The sequence below is a fragment of the Nelumbo nucifera genome, chromosome 5 (assembly GCF_055504915.1).
Source record: "Nelumbo nucifera cultivar China Antique chromosome 5, China Antique-T2T, whole genome shotgun sequence".
NCBI classification, from domain to species: Eukaryota; Viridiplantae; Streptophyta; class Magnoliopsida; order Proteales; family Nelumbonaceae; genus Nelumbo; species Nelumbo nucifera.
Window position 1 is genome coordinate 18,589,905 of NC_142653.1, and position 23,935 is coordinate 18,613,839.

At 39.5% G+C, this 23,935-nt stretch overlaps 1 protein-coding gene and 1 non-coding gene across 3 annotated transcripts; both read right to left on the minus strand.

Moving 5' to 3' along the window:
* Nucleotides 1-1,144: 1,144 nt before the first annotated feature.
* On the minus strand, nucleotides 1,145-22,034 carry LOC104595575 (Aldolase-type TIM barrel family protein). Of its 2 annotated transcripts, XR_016076639.1 has the most exons (10): nucleotides 21,740-22,034; nucleotides 21,281-21,386; nucleotides 19,240-19,378; nucleotides 16,677-16,785; nucleotides 16,444-16,580; nucleotides 6,637-6,773; nucleotides 5,096-5,202; nucleotides 4,168-4,295; nucleotides 2,956-3,088; nucleotides 1,145-1,795 (listed from the first exon to the last, which is right to left on the minus strand). XR_016076639.1 is itself a non-coding variant. In XM_010256355.3 (9 exons), exons 1-9 carry the CDS (start codon nucleotides 21,782-21,784, stop codon nucleotides 3,016-3,018), a joined length of 981 nt encoding a protein of 326 aa, XP_010254657.1. In that variant the 5' UTR covers nucleotides 21,785-22,033; the 3' UTR covers nucleotides 2,615-3,015. The 2 variants fall into 2 exon arrangements, 1 of the variants encoding a protein (XP_010254657.1); XM_010256355.3 differs by lacking the exon at nucleotides 1,145-1,795 and having other exon boundaries at nucleotides 2,615-3,088; nucleotides 21,740-22,033.
* TRNAE-UUC (transfer RNA glutamic acid (anticodon UUC)) lies at nucleotides 16,935-17,008 on the minus strand. Its single transcript has one exon. It is a non-coding gene; the product is annotated as a tRNA-Glu (tRNA).
* Nucleotides 22,035-23,935: the final 1,901 nt, after the last annotated feature.

Sequence of the window (23,935 nt, forward strand, 5' to 3'; positions counted from 1 at the left end):
ACGATATTTGCTAGGGGGGCTCCCCCAATCACATAACAACAATTGGAAACCGATTTGTAGCAATCAGTCAGTTTGTTTACTTCCAAGTACCAACAACACGTACGCAACCACCCCCCAATGACAACACATTATGGTCACAACACAAGTCTAAACTGTCGGGATGCCTTCCCCTGTAGTACCCGCACAAGTGACCGACCAACTAAGCATTTCTCCATTGCCATCGTCTTTCCTGCCCCTGGGGGACAAGTAAAGCTTTACGTTATGTGGCTTTGGGCCCATTTGAGTCAACCGTTACCAACATTGAGGCTTCATACAACGGGTCACAACTCAAGATCCAAGAATCTGATTTATCCATTATTATGTCGTTCTAATGAAAACAGCCAAAACCCACGCCCACGATATATATATAACCAACCTTCTTTCTATGCTTAACTATGATCTACGGGGAACCTATTCGATGGCTTTGATAGATTTCAGTATTCTGAATATGGAACAGGTGGCAAGTTCTTGTCCTCACAGTCACAATGGACTAACCCAACGTATTCAACTCTCTCTCTCTGCTTTATGAGTGTGTTTGTTAGATGGGAATTCACATGTTTGCCTTCTTCTATTGACAACCCATCTAATAAATTCTCCAACTCCAGTTTCCCACTGAAAACTCGAAAGGTGCCAAGGGTAGCCAAGGTGCTCAATCATAGTGAAAAGGAATTTAAACATGGCCGTTTTGGCCATTTCAAAATTATGCTTCTTTAATCTATTCAAAATTTAAAGGGTATTTATGTCCTTTTACATGCCATTTAACATCGCTTGGGCTATATTTGGTTGCAGTGCAATTTTGTTTGCATTAGTACAAATGCATGGGAGTGCAAATGAAAAAAATGTAAATTCTCGTTTAATTTTGATTTGACTTTTACTTTATTCTGCTTCATGTCTTAATTTACTTCATATGCAATGCAATAAAACAAATAAGCTATAATTTAAAATAAAAATAGGTCAGAATTTACACTCGAATCATTTGCACTGCCCAGCTTCACATCAGTGCAAATTTATTTGCATTGCAATCAAACAGTCTTAACTATTTTAGACAAAACTGGCAACTTTTCAGAATTCAGGTACTAGTACTACAGTGGCACGTTTTAAAGTTCAGGTACTAAAATGAGACTATCCCCAAAGTACATGGTACTAATCTATAATTTAACCTTACAATTATTGATCTCCATCTATGGAATATATTGGGCTTTAAATTTAAGATTGTAAGCCCATTAAAGAACGAAAACTGTTACAGAATAGAATCATACAATGGTTCACAGGGAAATAACTATTACAGCATAAAGTATAAAGTAGCCCAGATACATCCTATCAATCCTCAATGGAAAAAGCTTCACCAGTAAATCCAACGGTTTTAGATGAAGTCGGTTGACTGTCTTAATGGTGACACAACACTGCAACAGAAGCTCGTTTGATGTGGCAACAAACAAGCTATCTTTCATCTCCCTCGAACCATCTTTAAACTAGCCCTACCTCAATAATTCACCACCACCCAACTGGACAGTTACAAAGTGTCTAGTCGATTTGATATTCAGGACCATGGATTGCTGATTCTGGTCGGACGATGCCTGAGCTAAACCGGAAGATTGAGACAATAGGCATTGGCTCCACAAAATTATTGGCATGTGCGTCACACAGAGAGGATAGGGAAGAGGTCCCATCACAGAGAGAATGGATGCCAAAAGATGAGCATGCTCAGCTGACCTCAACAGCGCATTTACTGTTTTCATTTGGACCAGCATTTGAACTGCAAAATTGTACTCGTAAAAGATCCAAATACAACTCCAAAGATCATCAACATGTATACGTGATAAAGCTGATTTTCAGCATAGACGGTCTCTATGGAGGGAAACAATCTATAGGTAAGTCTCGTGGGTTGACACCTACCAATCTACCATATGCCAATCCACCAATCACTCACACATTTAAGTAAATACATAGGACAAAGCATTTAACATAAAGATGTAACCCCGTTGGAGAACAGGATTTTCAAAATAAAAGGTAACTAGAAATAAACACAACCAGAAAATAACTAGTAAAGAACTAAAGACGAGAGATTTTTTTTCTTTTTCTCATTACTAAAGGAAGCTCGGCCTCAGATTCACTGACCATCTTGCAAATTAGGTTTATCTTCCATTTGGCACCCAAACTAAAACTTTCCAAATCATTCCTTGCCAGATGAGAACAATGATTACACCACTAGTCTTGACCAGTGAACCTAACAATCTAGAAAGCACTAGTAAACTTCCAGCTTGTCAACATTTTGGCTCCTGTCTACCAGCTTATTTCAGGCCTTTTACACTGTTCAGGTTCAATTTTAGCTCCCTCAAAAGCAGAGTTCTACTCCAAGCAAAGTATTTAATACGAAACATTTTGCAGATAATATTGATCAACCCGCTTTTCTGGGGAAGACCCGAGGGGAGGGGGGTTAATCATGAAGGAAACGCCTAACATTCAAATTCCCAAGCGTTTGACTAGTAAGAAGTATGTTCCTCTGGTGAAAGACCGTTACCTTTTACTCTGGCAACAAAAGATCGATGATTGGGACTATAACAATATCAGCTTTTCAAAAGATAAAATATTAAAATCCTTGAACTCTTTTTTGGGGGAGAGACATTGAAAAACCAAGTGATGATGATAATCTCTACCAAAATTATTCAATAATAGTTACAAACTTACAATATGGAACAAAAGTCGATAGTTACATTATACTTGCAGCTTCATCAGCATACATCCATTAAGGGGATGGGATAATGAAATAGAATAAAATAATGAATGCTATCTGACCAATATTTTATGGAATCACCATCCTTGTATTAGTTTATCCTATTCCCTGAGTTTTAGGATTTCCAGGAGACATGATAAAACATGAAGAACAAGGTTAACTGTCAAAACTGTGTCAGGTACCTCAAAAAGCTTTGAACTTGGAATGGGGGTAATGATCCTCAATGGAAGCGTATGATAAATTTATTCAATTCCTTTCACTTGTAACCTGTTTTCATTAACAAACCGAAAGTATTTTTCTTCCCCATAATATGCCCTGAGAAAATAAACGAACATGTGAAAAGCTTCTACTAATATATTTATCATAAAAAATGCTTCTATTAACATGCATCATAATGTGAAATATAATTTTTACCCGAGGGTGCAAATACATGAATACAATCCAAAATATCCATTGCACTTTCAGTCATCTTTACAGATATCATATGTGAGATGTAAAAGACCCATTCCTTTCATCTATAAATTTACATTTGAGTTCCATTCTTTTAAACTAGAAAAATTTGCAAACTAATCTATAGCTACAAATAACCAAGCAATTTGGACCATTACTTAGAAAACCACTCATTTGATCATATTCTAGGCAAAGCATTTCTTCAAATTTAAAGATATTGACAACTTTTTCTTCCTTTGTTTTCTAAACTCTATTTTCTTCTTTCACTTCAAATAAAAGTTTAGTGAGTGTAAGGACATAAACATGGTGTATGATCAAATTAGTGGATCTAAGACCATTGGCATTCTTTATAGATTCCTTATAGATTACATTTCCCAAATAATGAATACAATCTCATTATATAATTAAAACTGCATAGATAAGAAGAAGAAAATTACTGAGAACAAAAATTAGGCATTTATTTTAAAATAGAATAGATGTGAACATAAAACAACATATTATATGGTATTGGGATATACACAATATAAGGGAAAAAAAGAACATAAAAGAAGAGATATGAACACGTCACAAAAAATAGAGAGAGAGAGAGAGATGAAATAAAACATAAATAAATTGCTATAGCATTGTGAACAAGTAATACACAATTTCACATATGAGATCAGAAGGAACAAGAAAGAATTCTAGCACCTGACATAATATGGAAGCCATCCATGTAACAACCTACATGGACACTTCAAATTTTTTGCACTTTGCACTTATACATGCATCTATGTTTATTTTTTTTTTCTTTTTCAACAATTAGTCCATTACATTAAAAATATGCAAGTTAAAGCTAAAGTATAGTAACCAAGTTCACCAATCCTTTTTTTGGACTTTCTAAGCCCAACACCTTACACCTGTACCAGATTCTAACACTTGCAATGTTAATCAAAGAAATAACTTACGCCAAATCTGCTAAGGTCTCTGACTTATTGATAGCCTTTCCCTCTGGGAGTTCAAGGCAGGAATGGTGCATTATCATTTCCTTCAGAGTTTGTTTTGTGCTTTTGACATCATTGTCCCACAAGATGCTCTGGAAGTCAAAATACACAAACTGTTTAGTTAATCTAATCCAATCCAGAACATCTAAAACATCTAATCTCTTCCCAAAGAAGCCAGAAACCATTCCAACAGTAGAATATATCAAAAAGAACTAAAATTCAATTCAATCTAGCTTCATCATTAAGGGCTATGTTTCAATATACAGGGGTTATCGCATCCCATCAAAGTTTGACCATTTTTTATCAATAATATAACCATTTTATTAGAATTAAGAAAAAAGATACAAATACAGGTGCGGAGAGGGGTAAACTCTTTTAAACCTTCCCACAAGGAACAACAGAATTACAAGATATATGTAGCCCAAAACATTTGATCCCTTCCCACCCCTTGCTTGGCAAGTGTGTCTGCAAAAGAATTAGCACATCTTTTAACCCACTGCAGTCTCACTTTCATACCCTGAGTCAGCCACTTAAACTTACTTCGTTCAATAATGTAGCTCCACAAACTGTCATCCTCCTCTAGCCAACCTATTACCAATTTTGAATTCCTTCAATGACCAACCTGCTAATGTTCAGTTCCCTAGCCCTTTTGCACCCTCTAAAACAGTTAAAATCTCAACTCAAAGTGAGTCCCCCACACCAACTGGACCTGAAAACAAGGCAATAGTTTCACCTTCCCCATTCCGGAAAACTCCTCCAACACCTGAAGGGTCAGGGTTTCCTTCACTACTACCATCAAAGTTAAACTTAGTGAAACCAAAGTTTGACCAATTGACCTCATCACATATACCATAAAACAGAGAAAATGTTTTGAGGGGCATCAGAAAAGCACCTTTCTTAGATATTCCCTTTTTACATCCTCCCAGTATAATTTCCCACTTGGAGAGAAAATAGAAGCATTCCACAGGGCTCCTCTAGCTACCATCACAGATGTGGCACCTGTCAGGAGAACCATGATCAATGAACAAATTTTAAATTACTAACAAGGATGATAGATGCATGCGACAGAAAGTTGTGCATATTAAAGTAGTTTAAAGTTGTGTGGTGTTACTATAATAAACTTTGTGAACCTCAGATTTTGCAGTCAACATAATGGTTCATATGACAAGTTAAAGTAGTAAAATTTGGTATACAAACCAAATAGATAGTGAGATTAGAGTAGAAGCCCAAAAATGATCTAAAGTGGTGCAGGGGAAAGGTCTCCAGACTTGCATTTTCTTTCAGCATTTTCCACATGTTGCAAAGATTTGGAATCAATGCCTATGGTTCTGTGCATGAGGGGCAGCAGAGGGAGAGAACCCGCTGTTTCTTTGATGTATACGTATTTATTATGCCATAAATGTAGTTTGTCTTAATAGAGCATACTTTGATATAGATTTAGTTCCTCATACATAAATACATAATCGTAAAGGCCATTACTTGATCTAATGGTAAAATCTCAAGCTGACATGCACGAGAACACAGGTCCAAGCCTGAGGTCAGCCACTTTACACAAAAAAAAAGGTACCCGTCCCAAGACCCATCTGGGACCAACAATTGGGTAATGGCCTTTTTTATACATAAATCTTGTATACTCAGGGACCTCGGAGTCAGAGTCACGTGTAGAAACATCCCGTATACTCATGGTGAGTGTTTTTAAAGATTTACAAAACTTGCCTTCAGGCTCACCTTGAGGCAAGGCTCAAAGGTTAAGTCTCAAAGCTCAACCTCAAGGTTCATGTCAGAAAAGGCATATTCCTTGTGCCTTGAGACCCCCTGTGTGTACGTAACATGTATATTCATGGATATGCTTGCCTTGTGCCTGAATATATTCTTTGAAACATAGAAAACCATTTTGAGGCATTATTTTAACATTTAGAACTTTTTTAATATGCTGTTTAAGAATGCTACGACTTTCTCTTTTATTCCTTGTTAATATGATCATTTATTAATTTATATGGTATTCCTATATAAAAATTATACTGTTGTGCATATTTCTATGCTTCAGTTTGATGTTTTTCTTCCTTAAAAGATGGGTAATTCATTACGCTTTAAGCCTCATGCCTCAAGGCTTACACCTCACACATCTAAAGGTCCTGGTGCCTCACCTGACACATACATGCACATATTTGTATATATGCTTTAAAGTCCAACGGTAGGCATCTCAGGATGTGGTTATTTCTTCTTTGTAATTTGGGGGAAGGGGTGACCAATGCACAACCACATAACAGTTTTATAGTCATTTTATTTCTAGTGCATCAAATTGCATAATAAAGAAAGAAAACAATACAAGGGATCACAAATTGTGGCTCCCTCCACAAATTAAATCAGTCAATCAAATCTTTTGATTCAAAAGCAAATTAAGATCAGATTTGAGAATAAGTATGTTTCCACCTGTTGCATCTCTAATATGCTGAAAATCTTTGTAATTGAAGACATCACCATTTGCTATAACCGGTATAGATAATGCTGCTACAATATCAGCAATCTCACTCCACTTAGCAGGATCCCTTGGCCTATCTGCAACTTTTCTGCAATTTATTTGACACCAGACATGCAACATTTCACTATAAAAATAACAATGAGAGCTCATAAAAATAAAATAAAAAATAAAAAAACAATGAAAGGAGACAAATTCCATTGTTACTAGGGAATGGACAAACTCCATTTTTGATAAACCAGGGATATCTCTAACAGAGAGAGAGAGGGAGGAAGGAACCCTTATTTGTAATGATAAAAATCCACAGGAGTGTTTTGGTTGGCCCTTTAAAACATGTACTTTTTGAATAATGATTAGAGGTTTGCCCAATGTTGCAGGGAAACAGGCATGAGAGTTGGAATCCGATGCATATCCAAGAGTTTGACTCAACAAGATGAGACAACATGGATTCATGCATTGGCAGATTCATTGGCAAAGCAAGGGGCAACAAGAAATCATTTGTATTGGGGACTAGTCCCCCAATAAAGTAATCATGTTGTTCTTACAAAAAAAAAAACAGAAAGACAACAGATTCATTGGAAAACAGGGGTGGATAGAGGGAATTTCCTTTGGGGAGTGATGAGAGGTGATGTAACTTGAATGGTGTAACTTAGGTGACAAAAAGTAATTAAGGTGGACCTGGGTTGGCTAAAAAACATAATAAACCTCCAAAAAGGGGTTTAAAATGTAATCTTTATTATCAAGTAATATTTGATGTGAACAATATCACTTATCCTTTACATTACCCGTTTATTTATGTCAAATAAACTAAGAGATAAAAAGGAAATGTTACGTAGAAGTGTCCTCAAGAATCCAAGTGTCAGACTCCAATGCAAGTCCAACACAAACATCACTAAACCTGTTCATGGGCCGGGCTCAGGCTTGGCTTTTGCCAGAATTCTAATGGGCCCAACCTGAAGCTCTAGCCCAAAATAGTGTAAAGTTGCGCCCAAAACCCGGCCCATGAACAGGTCTACACATCATCATCCATTTAGGACAGTTTATGCAAGTTTTGCCAACTTTAGTAAAAAAATGAAATATTCCCAAACCACTCCACTTGATTAAGTTTCAAGCCATAAAATAAGTGTAAGAAACATTACATGCTAATATGTTTCCCAGTGAAATGTCTTTTTTTTTTTTTGAAAGGTAAAGTAAATTTATTAATAATAGAAAAGAAGATACAACAGACTCCTAGCCAGAGTAGGACTGGCCAAGGATCAACTCAGATTACAGACTCCAAGGGGATTGGGACCTCAGCAACTGAGGCACATTCAGGTGTTTGAATTCAGAGATTACAGATACCCAAGAAATCAGCTTGCTTACGCACCCTTTATTCCATTTAGGACAAATAAAAAAATTCTGAAATTCCAGATACTTGGTTGAACTACTTTATCACTAATGAGATCAAACAAGCTTTATTAATAATCAGTAAATGGTAAACACAAAAGCCTCTTATAAAGACAAGACAGACTCACAACCATTCTGGGAGGGATGCTCTCAAATAGAGTTCCCCCATCTCATACTCATTCAAGTATCAAAATATTGTTTATCAAATATAATTCTCAAAATCTGGTAATTTTGGTTTTGTTCAACTAAAAAGGAATTGTAATCAGTTTTGTAACTTGTAAGGCTCAGAACAGACCGGATGGTTGAACTGATGACCCAGTGACCTTTCCAGATCCTGGTTAAATGACAGTTTCATGGTTTGAACAGACCAACCATCTGGTTAACCTGTAAAACCGTGACCCAGTCAGCATTCTGATTTTATGCACAGTCCAAGTCTTAGTTTCTTATAACTAGGGATGTCAACAAGTCAGATTCGGCATAGGTTTGGCTCAACCCAAACTCAAGTCAAAACTACAGAAACCTAAACCAACCCCAACCTGACTAAAGAATATGGAAAGCCAAACCTGATCCGATCCACCCCACAAATAGCTCACCTACACACTACAAAAGCTACTTTTACAAATGTTTCAATGTTACATGTCAACAAGTTGGGTTTGGTACGGGGCAGCCTCAACCCAAACCCAACCCTAAACAAGATTAAAGCTGACCTGACCTTAACCTAATAGGGTCAGGTCAAAACAGTTTACCACTTAAACATAACCCAACCCACTGTTTGCCCTACTTACAACATAAGGAGAAAGCCAAATCGCACAAGGGGGCTTAGAAAATCAAAACAAAATAGACAAAGAAAAAAGAAAAACTAAAACTAAAATTGGCAAAGGACCATATTTAACATTTCCAGGGGGATTGAACATCAGATGATAAATGAAAGCTTCAGTGGTTCTAATCTTTTCAAGATGGCTAGCAATTTAGAATTGGCTGTTTTAACACCAACAAATGTAGGACCCAGATGACATAAGGATAATTCTTAGGAGGGTAACAATGGGCTAAAAATGGTTTAGGGATGATTCTAAGACTAGAAAGAAAGGTTAAGAGGGGTTAGAAAGGTTCCAGCCTTCCAGGTCAAATTGCTGAGAACCATAGTTTTTCTATGCAGTGGCAGAAAAATAGAAATTAAAAAACCAAGCATAGGGATGGAAGTTTTAAATGAAACTTGTGGACATGTTTGGAATGATGGATTGTATAGAGCTATTTGAAGAATAATATAGCCAGATCAATTCTAGAGATATTGAATGAACTCCCTTTTTTGTAGAATTTTTAGGCTGTTAATGGCTGTAATGGCTACTAGCAAAATTAGAGAGAATAGAGAGATGGAGAAGGGGTAAGGCTGTGTACATTTGTCCCTCCCCAGAGGCCCAGACCCCACATTGGCGGGAGCCTCATACACTGGGCTGCCCCTTTTTTAGAGAAATGGAGAAGGGACAGAAATTTCAAATCATGCATCAAGGGCCTACAATGACTCTAGAATATTGGAATTACTTGGTACTCAAAAATTAGAGAATCATCACCTTTGTTTTTGATAATGGAAACTAAGAATTGCAACTATGTTATGGACGCATTCCTCGGGAAAAAGTATCATCACCGCCGGCAGCAACAAGAACCTGACCCACCGCCGGCAGCAGCAGTGATTCAATGATCCTCGTCCTACCCAGTTCGGCAACAGCATATTAGATTAGATCATCTTGCTTGTTCTTATCTTATTCTATTGCTCTTATCTTATTAGTGGATTATCAGATTAGGATTAACTTATCTTATCCTTGGCAAGATAGAACTGGAAGTCTCCCTATTCAGCAAGGAGACTCCCTAAGATTAGGACTCTTGTAATCTCCTATTTAAGGAGACACCATTATTGAATGAGATATCGAATATTCAAGTAAAGAAGTGAATTAGGAGAGTTTGGTGATCTCTTGAACAAATCACCAAGGTGCCAAGTTAGGTTCATCAAGAGCAGGAAGGAACAAGGGAAACAGGAGGTTTTCCCCGTGGACCGACCCGTGACGAGATCCTATTCTCGGGCCCTCAACAACTTGGTATCAGAGAAAGGCGTCATGGGAGATCTGGAGCAGCTGCCATCCAGGGCCTCAAGCACCAACTCGTGGAGACCAGTTCAGAAGTACGTGAGATCAAAGACGAGGTAAGGGAGCTACGACATCTGATGGAGTTGTTCCTTTCTAACAAGGAAAGGAACACGGAAGGAGGGACAGCCACTAGCGGCCGCTGACCAGATCTGCCAGAGTCTTCCGGCAAACAGCAGTCCGTTAGCCAAGGAGCCGCAATCATCCCCAAGTACAGCAGGTTGGAATTTCCGTCGTACAACGGCAACGGAGACCCCTTGGGCTGGCTGTACCGATGCGAGCAGTTTTTTCGGAATCAGTGGACAGATGACCGGGATAAGGTAAGTCTCGCCGCCTTTCATTTAACAGAGGAAGCACAATTTTGGTACTATCAGTTAGAGCAAGAACCCGGGCTCGGTTGGCCCCAGTTTAAGTCCTATTGCCTCCTTCGATTCGGATCCCCACTGACCAGCAACCCCCTAGGTGAGCTGATTAACCTTAAACAGGCCGGAACGGTGGCAGAATACCAGCGCCAGTTCCAAACCCTCCTCGCGAGGGCATCCTCCGTGCGATCGGACCAGCAGGTGGACATGTTCACAGCAGGGTTAGTAGAACCCCTGCGGGTGGATGTCGAAATGCAGAATCCCCCAAATTTGGTTACAGCCATGAACTTAGCCCGGGCGTTCGAGCGCAAGCTGCAGCTCAGCCGCGGGACCTACAATGTGGGTCGTCCACCGAACTCATGGGCACCTCCAAAATCAGCGACAGCGACCCCCTCTCCAGCAGCCAGCCGGGAACTGAGATCTCACACAACCGCTACCTCTAGATCGGTGACAAGTGCAGGTAGCAACATGGCCGCTCCACCCATTAAGCGGTTGACTAGGACAGAAATGGCAGAACGCCGAGAGAGAGGCCAATGTTTCAACTGCGATGACCTCTACTCGGCAGGACATAGGTGCAAGAGGCTTTTTTGCCTCCTAGTTGATGAGCAAGAGGAGGAGGAAGAAGAGCCCGTCATATTCGAGCCGAAGATCTCCCTCCATGCGATCACCGGTATTAAAACCTCTCAGACCATGCAGTTACAAGCACAGATAGCAGGTCAACCGGTGCGCATTCTTGTCGATTCAGGGAGCACACACAACTTCATAAGTGAACATGCCGCCCTTCAGTTAAAACTACCAATGGAACTCCGGCCACGACTGCAGGTAGCCATCGCGAACAGTGAAAGAGTTCACAGTCCGGGAATCTGTAAGAGCATCCTGCTAGGTCAATTCTGAACTATTTTTTGCTGATTTATTTGTACTCTCCTTGGATGGGTTCGATGTTGTTCTTGGGGTCAAATGGTTAATTACCCTAGGCCCGATTTTATAGGACTTCAGTGCACTCACAATGACATTCCACCTAAATGGGAAGCAAGTTTCATGGCACGGTTGCAGGATTAAAGAGAGGACACCACAGGTCCATGCACTTCAGACAGAACCGGCGACCATGGAAAGACTTCTCACCGAGTTTTTAGATATATTCCAGGAACCCAAGGGGCTCCCTCCTCCCCGAGCATGCGACCATCGAATTCCTTTGGTGGCGGGTTCAGAACTAGTCATTGTCCAGCCTTATCGCTACCCTCACCTATAGAAGGACGAGATAGAAAAGCAATGTACAGAGATGCTGAAACAAGGGATCATACGCAAGAGTCACTCTCCTTTCTCTTCGTCGGTTCTGTTGGTGGCGAAGCAGGATGGAACTTGGAGGTTCTGTGTTGACTACAGAGAACTCAACGGCCGGACGATCAAGGATAAGTTCCCTATTCCCGTTGTGGACAAATTGCTAGACGAGCTACATGGTGCTCAGTACTTCTCTAAGTTGGACCTCAGGTCTGGATACTTTCAGGTTCGCATGGCTCCCAGTGACGTGAAAAAGACTGCCTTTCGAACCCACCATGGCCACTTCGAATTTTTAGTCATGCCATTCGGTCTCTCCAACGCCCCATCCACATTCCAATCATTGATGAACGAGGTATTTCAGCCCCATCTGCGCAAATTTGTTTTAGTATTCCTTGATGACATCCTCGTTTATAGCAAATCATTGGTAGAGCATGTGCACCATCTGCGGACAGTTTTTGAGCTCCTTCGGGGAGCGACAGGTTCTTTATCTCGGCCATGTCATCCACGGGCAGGGTGTGACGTTTGATGGTTCCAAAATTCAGGCTATCAAGGACTGGCCCAAGCCTCAATCAGCCAAGGCCTTATGCGGGTTCCTCGGATTAACGGGTTACTACCGCAAATTTGTACAAAATTATGGACTGTTGGCTGCCCCGTTAACCAACCTGTTAAAGAAGAATTCCTTCCAGTGGGACGACGCAGCCGATGTAGCTTTTCTAACACTGAGAAATGCCCTATCTTCCACCCCAGTCCTGCAATTACCAAATTTCGCTCTCGAATTTACAGTCGAGTGCAATGCCTCTAGAATGGGTATCGGGGCCGTGTTACAGCAGCAAGGGCACCCGATTGCTTTCTTCAGCCACAGACTGGCCGATCGGCACCTGAAACTTCCAGCCTATGAGCGCGAACTAATCGGCCTAGCCCGAGCCGTCCAGCACTGGAGGCCGTATTTGTGGGGGCTGTCGTTCGTCGTCAAAACTGATCATTACAGCCTCAAATACCTGTTGGAGCAACGCCTCACCACTTCCCCTTAGCAGCATTGGGTTATCAAGCTGCTCGGGTTCGATTTCCAGGTGGAATACAAGGCGGGTTCGTCAAATCGCGCAACTGATGCCTTGTCTAGGCGAGATGAAGACGCGATGGCTCTGTATGCAATTTCCCAACCCCGGATCTCCCTGTTAGACGACATTAAGAAGGCAACGCCACAGTCTCCGGAATGGTCGCTCCTGGTCCAGAAGATCCAGTCCGGCACTGCCAACTCCAATTGGTCACTTCACGACGGGTTGGTACTATATAAAGGCCGGGTACATCTTCCGCCTGACTCCCCGTTGATTTCCACCATCATCACCGGTGTCCATAACTCCACCCATGAAGGCGTTCAGAAGACACTACACCGCGTCCGAGCTGATTTCCATTGGCGGGGTATGAAGACTTCTATTCGGGATTTTGTCCATAATTGCTCCACGTGTCAACAGCATAAATGGGAAAACCTACACCCGGCAGGCCTCCTTCAGCCCCTTTCGATCCCGACACAGATCTGGGCCGACATTTCCATGGACTTCATTGAGGGACTACCCAAGGTAGGTGGCAAATCAGTCCTCTTCGTGGTAGTAGATCGCTTCTATAAGTATGCCCACTTCGTCCCTCCATCACATCCGTACAGTGCCACTTCAGTTGCCCTCGCCTTCTTTACACATGTTTTCCGCTTACATGGGTTACCAGAATCCATCGTCAGCGATAGGGATCCGGTTTTCACTAGTGCCTTCTGGAAAGAGTTATTCAGACTGCACGGCACCACCCTGGCCTTCTCCTCAGCTTATCATCCACAGACCGACGGTCAGACGGAAGTGGTCAACCGCACAATCGAGATGTATCTCCGTTGCTTCGTAGGGGATCAACCGCGACGGTGGGTGGATTGGCTTCCTTGGGCCGAGTACTATTACAACACGGCCTACCATTCTTCCCTCGGCATGACTCCCTTTCGCGTCGTTTATGGTCGATACCCTCCTCGCTTGCTGTCCTATGAGCCCGGTTCTACTCGTTTGGAAGAAATTGATCACTCCTTACAAGAACGCGACGCCCTCCTAGCCGACGTCCACCTTCGCTTACAACAGGCCCAGCTCCGAATGAAGCTCAATTATGACAAGCACCACCGGGAACTGTCGTTCGAACCAGGACAATTTGTTTGGTTAAAACTCCAGCCCTACCGGCAACGCTCCTTGTGCCACAGGGCTGCCCCGAAACTGGCCCCTAAGTTCTATGGGCCCTTCAAGGTTCTACGGCGGATTGGCAGTGTGGCCTACCAGTTGGAATTGTCGGAGAACAGCCGGATTCATGATGTTTTTCACATCTCCTTGCTGAAACCATTTATGGGTGATCCTCCGGACCAAATCCCCTCCCTGCCGCCCTTGAAAGATGGCAAACTTGTTCCCCAGCCTAAGGCTCTCACCCGCTTTCGTTTCAATCGAGGAATTCTTGAAGTCTTGGTGGAATGGGGTAGCTTACCATCGGCCGAAGCCACCTGGATTCCATTGGCAGAGTTCCAAGCCACGTATCCGGAGTTCGAGCTTGAGGACAAGCTCTTAGTCCAGGAGGGGAGTAATGTTATGGACGCATTCCTCGGGAAAAAGTATCATCGCCGCCGGCAGCAACAGGAACCTGACCCACCGCCAGCAGCAGCAGTGATTCAATGATCCTCGTCCTACCCAGTTTGGCAACAGCAGATTAGATTAGATCATCTTGCTTGTTCTTATCTTATTCTATTGCTCTTATCTTATCTTATTAGTGGATTATCATATTAGGATTAACTTATCTTATCCTTAGCAAGATAGAACTGGAAGTCTCCCTATTCACCAAGGAGACTCCCTAAGATTAGGACTCTTGTAATCTCCTATTTAAGGAGACACCATTATTGAATGAGATATCGAATATTCAGTTAAAGAATTGAGTTAGGAGAGTTTGGTGATCTCTTGAACAAATCACCAAGGTGCCAAGATAGGTTCATCAAGAGCAGGAAGGAACAAGGGAAAACAGGAGGTTTTCCCCGTGGACCGACCCGTGACGAGATCCTATTCTCGGGCCCTCAACAAACTATCACACTTTAACAATTGACTCAAAGAAAATAACTCCTAGACTAACATTAAAAAATTATAATAAACTACTTAATCAATGACTGAAATCTTAAGAACAAATAAACCAAAATTAAACACATCAAACTCTTTACACCAGACCCTCGGAAACAATATATAAAATGACCAAAATACACTTATTGTCTACGAATGCAAAAATACATAAAAATCCAGAAAAGCCCATATCTAGCACCTTGGTTCCCATATCACTACCTGATCAGAGATTTTCTTATATAATTTTTATGCAAAAATACATAAAAATCCAGAAAACTCCATATCTAGCCCCTTGGTTCCCACATCACTACCTGATCTGAAATATTTTTTGATATAATTTTTATGCAAAATACATAAAAAAATCCAGAAAACTCCATATCTAGCCAACCCCATAAATGATGACGACAATGATGATGCATTGAAAGGAAAATAGAAAATTCAAGATTTCAACTAAGGTGAAGAGGTCTTGCCCCAACACAAGAGATACTAGCATACACCGGGAATCAAACAACAAATAACAACTAAATGACTAATATTCATCATTTGCAATATATAAAGTCAACCAAAAATTAACATCAAGAGCCAAATATTCCACATTTTAAAATTCAGGATTTGAGAGCAAATTGTAGCCACAGTTCCTCTATTTTTGCTACATTGCTTTACCACAAATATCCTTTTATTGCTTTCCCTCAAATCAAATACCGAATCTCAAATAATGGGGCTCCAAAGAAACAAATATAATAGTTTTCTTAACAGTGAACAGGCTATGAACCTAATTGGTTTCCAGAAAATGTTTTACTGATTTAGGTGTCTTCAATTAAACATGATAATTTAGCCCATTCAATAAACCAGCCATCAACTCAGATTAATACACATACCAAATGGCTTTCGATGGAAACATGTAAATAGTGCACAATTAAATCCAATGTATGGGAGTGATTTTTGAATGGCCACAAACAGCAGAACAATGAACCCAACCATAACCTGAATTCTATGGTGATAGTCCATGATAGTTGCATTTCTTCTCCTTTTTTTACAAAAAGGACAAGAACTATATAACAGAAAAGAGAAAAGGTCTGTGTGCAGAGGACACTATGCAAAAATACAAGTAAAACATACACTCAAAATTCAAAAACTAAAGAAGGGTACTCGAACTTGAACTATATGAACATGGTTGAAGGAATGACCACAAGTTGCAAAACAAAAGCAAAAAAGAAAAGAGGCATATGCATCATTGATAAATTTTCTATACATCCACAAATTGAGCCCAGAAAAGAGACGATTAACACCTTGTGATCCTCACCCCACCCTATATTTGCAGAACAAATGTTGGCCCAAAAAGGCCTTGCATGTGTTCAGAATAAGCCCCTTATTATGGGTAAGTTTTATATTAAAGACTCCAAAAAATAAAGAGAATGAGAAATTATCATAAAGCACTTTTACAGTTTTACTTGATCAAAGGACATAAGCAAATAGGTTACCTTCCATGAACAGCAAGGGCAGAAACACCAGTTCTCTCAATACGCCGTGCTAGTTCTACCGTATCCTGAGATGATTTTAGAAGTCGAATCTTACATGTTATCGGTGTGTCCAAGTTCCTCTTTAATGTTGTCAGTATCTGCAGAAACAGGAAAGAACAAACCAATGAATACAGAATTGCTAAACAAAAGTAAATAACAAGTCCAATCACATTAGAGTGGCATGACTTTAATACATCATGAATAAGCTCTGGTTTAGCCAATAATGCAGCACCCATCCCTCCACTAATTGAGAATGACTTGGGGCAACCCATGTTGACATCTATTGCCGCTACATCTTTGCACCTAAAGGAAGATATACCATGTTAGTAATTCATCCAAGATAATAGAGAGTAAACCACAGCTACATCAGATTAACACATGACTTTTTTCCTGAAAAGGTGAAGTATGTATGATTTGCTGCAGAACTATATCAGAACATATAATGACTATTCTTCCGTTGCCGGGATTTGAACCCGGGTCTCCTGGGTGAAAGCCAGATATCCTAACCAGGCTGGACGACAACGGATTAAAATCTAAGTCATGATAAATTAAGCTGCAATAATCTAGCATTTTGATAACAGGTGAGGCTCATTTTGTGGTATGAACCTCCCCTGAACCCAGGTGCACTTAACCTGGATCTTGCTATATTTTGATGAAATACCCTTGAATTTGATTTTGAATAGGTAACCCACTATGCTATAGGACAACAATTTAATGCGTGGATGAGTTACTCATCATATAAACAAGGACTAAAAAGAAGTAAGCTTTCTCGCAAATCCTTCTAGAAAATTAGAAAGTTTTCATGTAAACCACAACTTCAAATGGGCGTTGAAAACCCTAAATTGTCATCCAAGCCTTATCCCAACTATATAGGATTGGGCTACATGATTGCTGCTTTGCCATTCCATTCTATTTAATGTCGCATCCATTGTTAAATTATGGGCACTTAACTCATTTTTAACTACTTCAACCCAAGTCCTTTTCGGTCTACCCTAGCCCTTCTAGCCCCTTCAATTTGCAACGGACCATTTCTTCTAATGGATGCTGTTGGTAGTCTTCTATGCATGTGACCAAACCCTCTTAGTCTACTTTCTCTCATTTTTTCACCCATGGGAGCTACCTAGGAATCTTAGAAATGGCCTTTTAACTCAGTCTTGTCATGAAAATCCTACTCCATTTGATGTACAAAGCATATGTTTTTGAATCAAGGCACCTAAAATGCGATGCATGTGCATTATACTTCTAGGAGTGAGCCTCAAGGGTTTTTTATCAGTCTGAAACTATATTTATTTAGCATAAAAAAAATGAATCACAGTGCCATAGATTGAACCAAGGGCTCTTTTTTTGTTGCACTTCTTGCCTTTTTTATCACCAATAGGATTAAAGTTTTTTTAATAGTTTCGCTCTAGTTGTGCTTCTTGCTTTTAGAATACTATGACCACTTACATGAAGAGAAAGAGAAAAGGGAAATACCTAGGAATATGCTCACTATTCACTCCAAAGGTGCAGATATAATGCATATTTTGAAAAAATTGCAAAAGGGAAATATCCAAGAAGCTATACATTGTTTGTCCAGAAGGTACATATAAAATACAAATAATCTAGTACCAAAAGGATGGCCGATACAGTTGACAAGCAAGGAGTGAATAGGGAACAGTTTTTTTGAGGTCCCTTACCTGTAAAGTGAAAATGGGGTAGGGATTATGGGCACAGCCTACTCGTAAAAGAGATGAAACGTATATACTTCATTCTTTGTTTCATTATGAATAAAACTAGTACCCAAGAGAATTTTGGTAGCAATCATCAAATTGAGTTGAGTTGTAACTAGAAAGGTCAATCAGGTTCTACCTTATGGATCATGAACACCTTTCTAGCATTCAGTCTGTGAAAGGAAGTAATCGGAGAATATTCGAAACATTGGAAAGGCCTTAGTGTCACTTTGCAAAGCTTTCTTGATGTATTTGTGTTTTGTTCTCTATGAGTTTAAGGGATTCAGAAAATCAGATACACAGGTTTTGCTCATAAATGGTTCAATATGTTAGGGTAGAGGGCAGCATACCATAAAGATTGTTTCCTTGGGCCCGCTTTTTTTATACATCTTAACATAATTATACATTAACAACCAGATCAATATGGTTCCAATTTCTAATTTTTAATAAGCAGACCAATTATCAATATATGAAGGAATTAAGAAGGTTGGTTGAGGAAATAAATGCAACATTTGCATAGAAACACAGTACAGAAAATGGTATGGCTGATATGCTGGCAAGAGAAGGACTGAAAAAAGAAAGACCATTAGAAGGTGACTTCACAAGGGAGAAGTTTGTAACAGAAAGAAGCAAAGTGATAACTAGGGGGTAGCATTGCTAACCTCCATAAGGGGTGCTTGCACATCTTTACGTACACTTCTTTCATTAATTAATAAATTAACCAGTTGCTGCTAAAAAATAAGCAGAACAATATAGTTAGGCATATTTTAGAACTTCCCCATCATTGAGTTCTGAATTAGAAGAAGAGTGATGATGAACAACAATAACTGCAGGATTCAGAAGTGTATTTGAATTTTGATCACTAACGAAACCAATTGGTCATTCAACCAAAAAAAAACATTTTGCACCACTTGCCACTTGTGTGAAGAACCCTAGAGAGAAAAGTAGTTGAAGAATTGAAATGCAGATACCAGGCATAGTTGTCAAACGGAAAAATATTTTACCATATGGTTAACAGAGACAAAATAATAGCATCTAAGAAACTTACACTATCTGAGCAGCAGTGAGAGCCCTCACAGCATCAGAAGTGCCTATTTGAAATACCACCCGATTTCTTTCCTCATTACAAGTTCTGAATACAACATTTTCTGTTCCCTTCTCCACAAAATCAATAGAACCAATTGACTCTAGTGCAAGAAAAGAAAATGATACGAGTTAACAAAAGAAAAGGAATAAGAATAAGATTACAAAAAGACCTCATTAACAACAAAAGGTTGACTACCGAAAGTTGCAGTTTCTTTAGTTTCTCTTTTTCCAGTTATGATGCTGAAAGTTTATTAGAATGAAAAGAAAGGAAGAGAAAATACAAATGTGCTACCAGAAAAACTAGAGAACAGAATAAGCAAATTGGGATTTAATTCCCTTAGGCAAGCTCCTATTACGTCACTTCATCAAAATTCTTGACAACAGATCAAGATACACAAATCAGATGCTAACACCCCACAAATGAAAAATAAGGTCATATTATCCCGAAGATACAAGACTTATATTTTTCACAATCCAAAAAGATGGCAAATTATAATGCCCTCTCTGCAGGGGTATTGTCCAGACAACCTTGGCATTAAAACTACATAATTTCCAAATACACAGTGGCTGCTTAACAGCAAAAGAAGAGATATTGATGACAATAAGAATTTCAGTGGGTAAAATTGAGTCCTAGGTCTCTGTTTCAAAAGAGTTTAAGCACCAAGACACTTTTCTGCTGCTGAACTAAAAAGGCTTGTGGGAAATTTGATACATTTCTTATCCTGGAGGGATATGCTTCCCCTGTGGCCCAGGTGCTGTATTGGCCTGAAAAGGGAAAACAACTCCAAATACACAACCCCATGCGATCACGTTAAACAATAAAACAATTGGACCAATTGTCTCTGAAGCTACAATCTAGGAAAAGTATATTATGGCATCCCAAGATAAATGGATGTCTCATTAACCTATGCTTCAAATAATGTTATGTACATTCCGTGCATGTCCCATCACCAAAGAAATCCTCTAATGATCCATACAAACCAAACCCAGGATGACTAAACTACTTATTATCTCATATATACCAAAAATATAAAACTTTTTATTGCTGTCCTTTTCTTTCTTTGATAAATGGGTAAAACATAACAGTTAACCAAACAGAAGAGTTTTTAATCTTGTTCCGGCTCATTTGGGATAGGAGGAATGCTAAACTTTGTGGCAACCAGGTGCTCCACCCGTTACAGCTAGTGAGAAAAGCAATTTAATACCTACTACCCCCATTAACACCCACCGGAAATCAAGGAACATCCGTTTCCCCCTCTTAACAAAATCCTACCACAGATTATATGCTATATGTGGATGGGTCTTTCATGCCTGAAACAGGGATAGCAGCTACAGGTTATATAATTCTCACTAAGGAGCAATCTACTGTGTATGCAGCCAGCAGAAGAATCAATGCTCATGGAAGCCTTCAAGCAAAATGGTGGGCCCTCTTGGATGGGTTGAGCAAGGTAGCTGAATTAAACATCAGATCTCTTTCTATATTTTCTGACTCTAAAAATATTGTAAATATTTTATCAAACTATGCTAGGGGACTGCTGGGTTAGAGCTCTACAAGGTCAAATTTTAGGACTGAAAAATTTTTTTAAATACTTTTGTTATTAAGCATACATCCAGATCTATGAATGTCACTGCCCATTACAATGCTTGTAAATATAATATTATAGTATCTAAAAGGGGCAGTACTCAAGTGGATTTTGTAACTCTGCATATATTTAATGATATCTCCTCTTTTGGGCGGAAAAAAAAAAACATGTCAGGAAGTACACCACAACAAAACATTGCAGATTGCAAAAATAAGTTGGGACATCCATGTTAACGGACTATATACGATGAAACATAAAGTGTTTGTTTAGCATTCAAACAATGAAGAACGCAAAACTGAATGCGAAAATGAAAGCAGCACCATAAAAGTGAGGACCTATCAATTGGTGATTGCATAAAAAAAGTGCAACGACTGAACGCAAAAATAACCATGATACCAATGGGCATGTCAATGGAAATACCATTTATCCGGCGTTCGCACTTGACAAACTTGTGATCAATAATTTCCTCCCCGTAAGTAATATCTGCACCGTATTGAGCAGCTAACAACCTAAACGGTAAAGTGCCCTATGAGATAAAAAGAATAACTAAATTAAATTAGAATTCCAGAAAAAACACAAGCAAAAAATACATAGAAAAGGCAGTAATGATATATAGATAACATAATTGATATTCCAATGCTTTTTAATCAACGAAACAAACAGCAGAATTCGTGTTTGCAGTATACCTAATTACGAAGGGAACAATAAAATCGAGTCTAAGTTGACGTCAAAAGACATAGATTTGAATTGTACAACGGGCTTGAAAACCCTAATTTATGCACCCTCACTTTATAGTTAATGTTCTCCAGTACATTTCTACTGATAAGCAGTTTCTTATCGGTTTTGGATAGAGTAAATACAGAGATAACATCTACTCACCACTCGAACCATGGGAGCGAGTACAAGCTTGTTCTCGTATTCCATCTCCTTTGCAAGCTTGAGCTCCCAATGTTTGGCGGGACGATTCAGTTTGCGGAGTGTCGTTAAAACCCGCTACACAGATAAATTAACGCAAGATCTCTGAACCGTCGATCCAGTAAACTTAACGAATCAAGTTTAAGGATTTGGCGTGACATGCACAAAGGCGAAACCGCAGTAAGTCATGCAAGTGAGTCCGGATCTGCACTTGACAGAGCGCTCCTCTCTCTAAACCTCATAGCATATTCCAACCGTACATCGAAAGCATTCTTTGTATGCAATTATTTTTAGGAGATGTTCTCAATATACGGTAGAATATGTGGCTGTGAGATCGGGGCCGCCCCATTCCCTCATCATAAAGAAAATGGGCGACAATGGGTCAAATATTTTTGACCCGAAAGGTTTACATTTAATTCTCTGAATCGACTTTACAACCAGAAGGTAAATTATTAAAATATTCTTAGATTTAATTTTAATTTTTTAAATCTTCTTGAATTTCCTCCAAATTCTTAAAACCTAAGAGCCAATATCTTATAATCTCATTTCTAAAATATTCTTAAATGTCCATAATTCTATTTATAAAATATCTTTAAAATTTTATGTATTTTTAAGTGGTTGTCTTAGATGGGAAAATTACCGGATTTTCTGCCACCGAGAATTACTATTTGGACAAGTTGGTCCAAATAAATCCTGCGTTACCAAAGTTAAACCCCAATGTTAGTTAAGTGCCACGTACAAATGCACGAGGAAGGGGGTATTCATTTTTTCGATTTGTAGACGGGAAAAGCTATTATACCGGGTTGTGATCAAGAAATCTACATTCCTTTTTTTAAATTTATGTGAGGATTAAGGAAAGTCTATTTTTCTGGGGTAAGTGATACCCATCTCCCAGGTGGGTAAATAACTTTTCCATCAAAGGAAAAATTGTCAATATTTGGATGGAACAAAAATACCCCTTTTAATAATGAAACTTTATGGCTAAAATAGTCATTGGTTTATTTATCTCGGAAGCAGAGCCTTAGGAGGAAATAGTGGATAAGGATAGAAATAGAAATTGAATAAATAGAAGGGGTATTTGGGGCTTGGGGTGAAGCGGTTAAGAAGTTTGAATAATGTTTCGGCACTCAAATCTCCTACCCGCACCTATCTACAAGACACTATAATTTACAGCCACACATCGGAAAAATCTCTCATGCTTGTATGTCATTCATGGGAAGCATGGTTTTTAAAACCAAACCGGTCAGGGGGCTAGTTACCGATTTGAACAGTCCAACAATTTGACCCGAACGGCCGGCCCATTCTGACAAAAAAATTAAAAATTTTGAAAAACGGTCAAAACCATTCGAACGGATAACCGGCCGGTTCAGTAGTTTGCTGACCAAAATCAACGATTTTGGGGGGGGAAAGCGGGTTTGGGAAAAGTGACCAATTCCCGGTTTTTTGGTCCGACTGTCCGGTCCAGTCCAGTTTTGAAAACCATGATGGGAAGATGTTCCCAATGTACAGTGATGTCCCATCGATAGGAGATCCAAATGTGGGTTATAGACATGCAAGCATAAAGGCACATGACACGGCTAAGGCTCCGTTCGCTTTTGATAAGTTATTCACCCAGGTAAATGCACTTTCCAAAGTAAATAAACCAATGACCATTTTAGCTATAAAAATCTATTATTATATGGGACAATTTTGTCACATCCAAGTGTTGGCAACTTTCCACAAGGTGGGAAATAAGTTATTTACCCACCTGGAGATGGGTATCACATAAATATGTAAAATGAACATACGATTCTTGGTTAGAAATCGGATTCAGTCAATGCAAGGCCCGTTCAAACAGTCTTTATAACCTTGCATTGGGAATATCTCCCATAAAATAAAAAATAGAAGTATGAATATATCCCCAATGCAAGGCTGTAAAAACTATTTGAACGGCGTTCGAATGGATCTTGCATCGACTGAAGCCGATCTCTCTTAATCAATGAGATATCCCCAATGCAAGGCTGTAAAGCCCCCTAATAGTGTACATAAAAACATACAAGGTCCACTCTATACAATTTTATGTACCAAATAGACATGATTCGAGAAAAATTATAACCAAACAACTAGTATCATAGGTCGCCAATAACGTGGTATTTATCAAAATTCACTCGGGGGTATTTG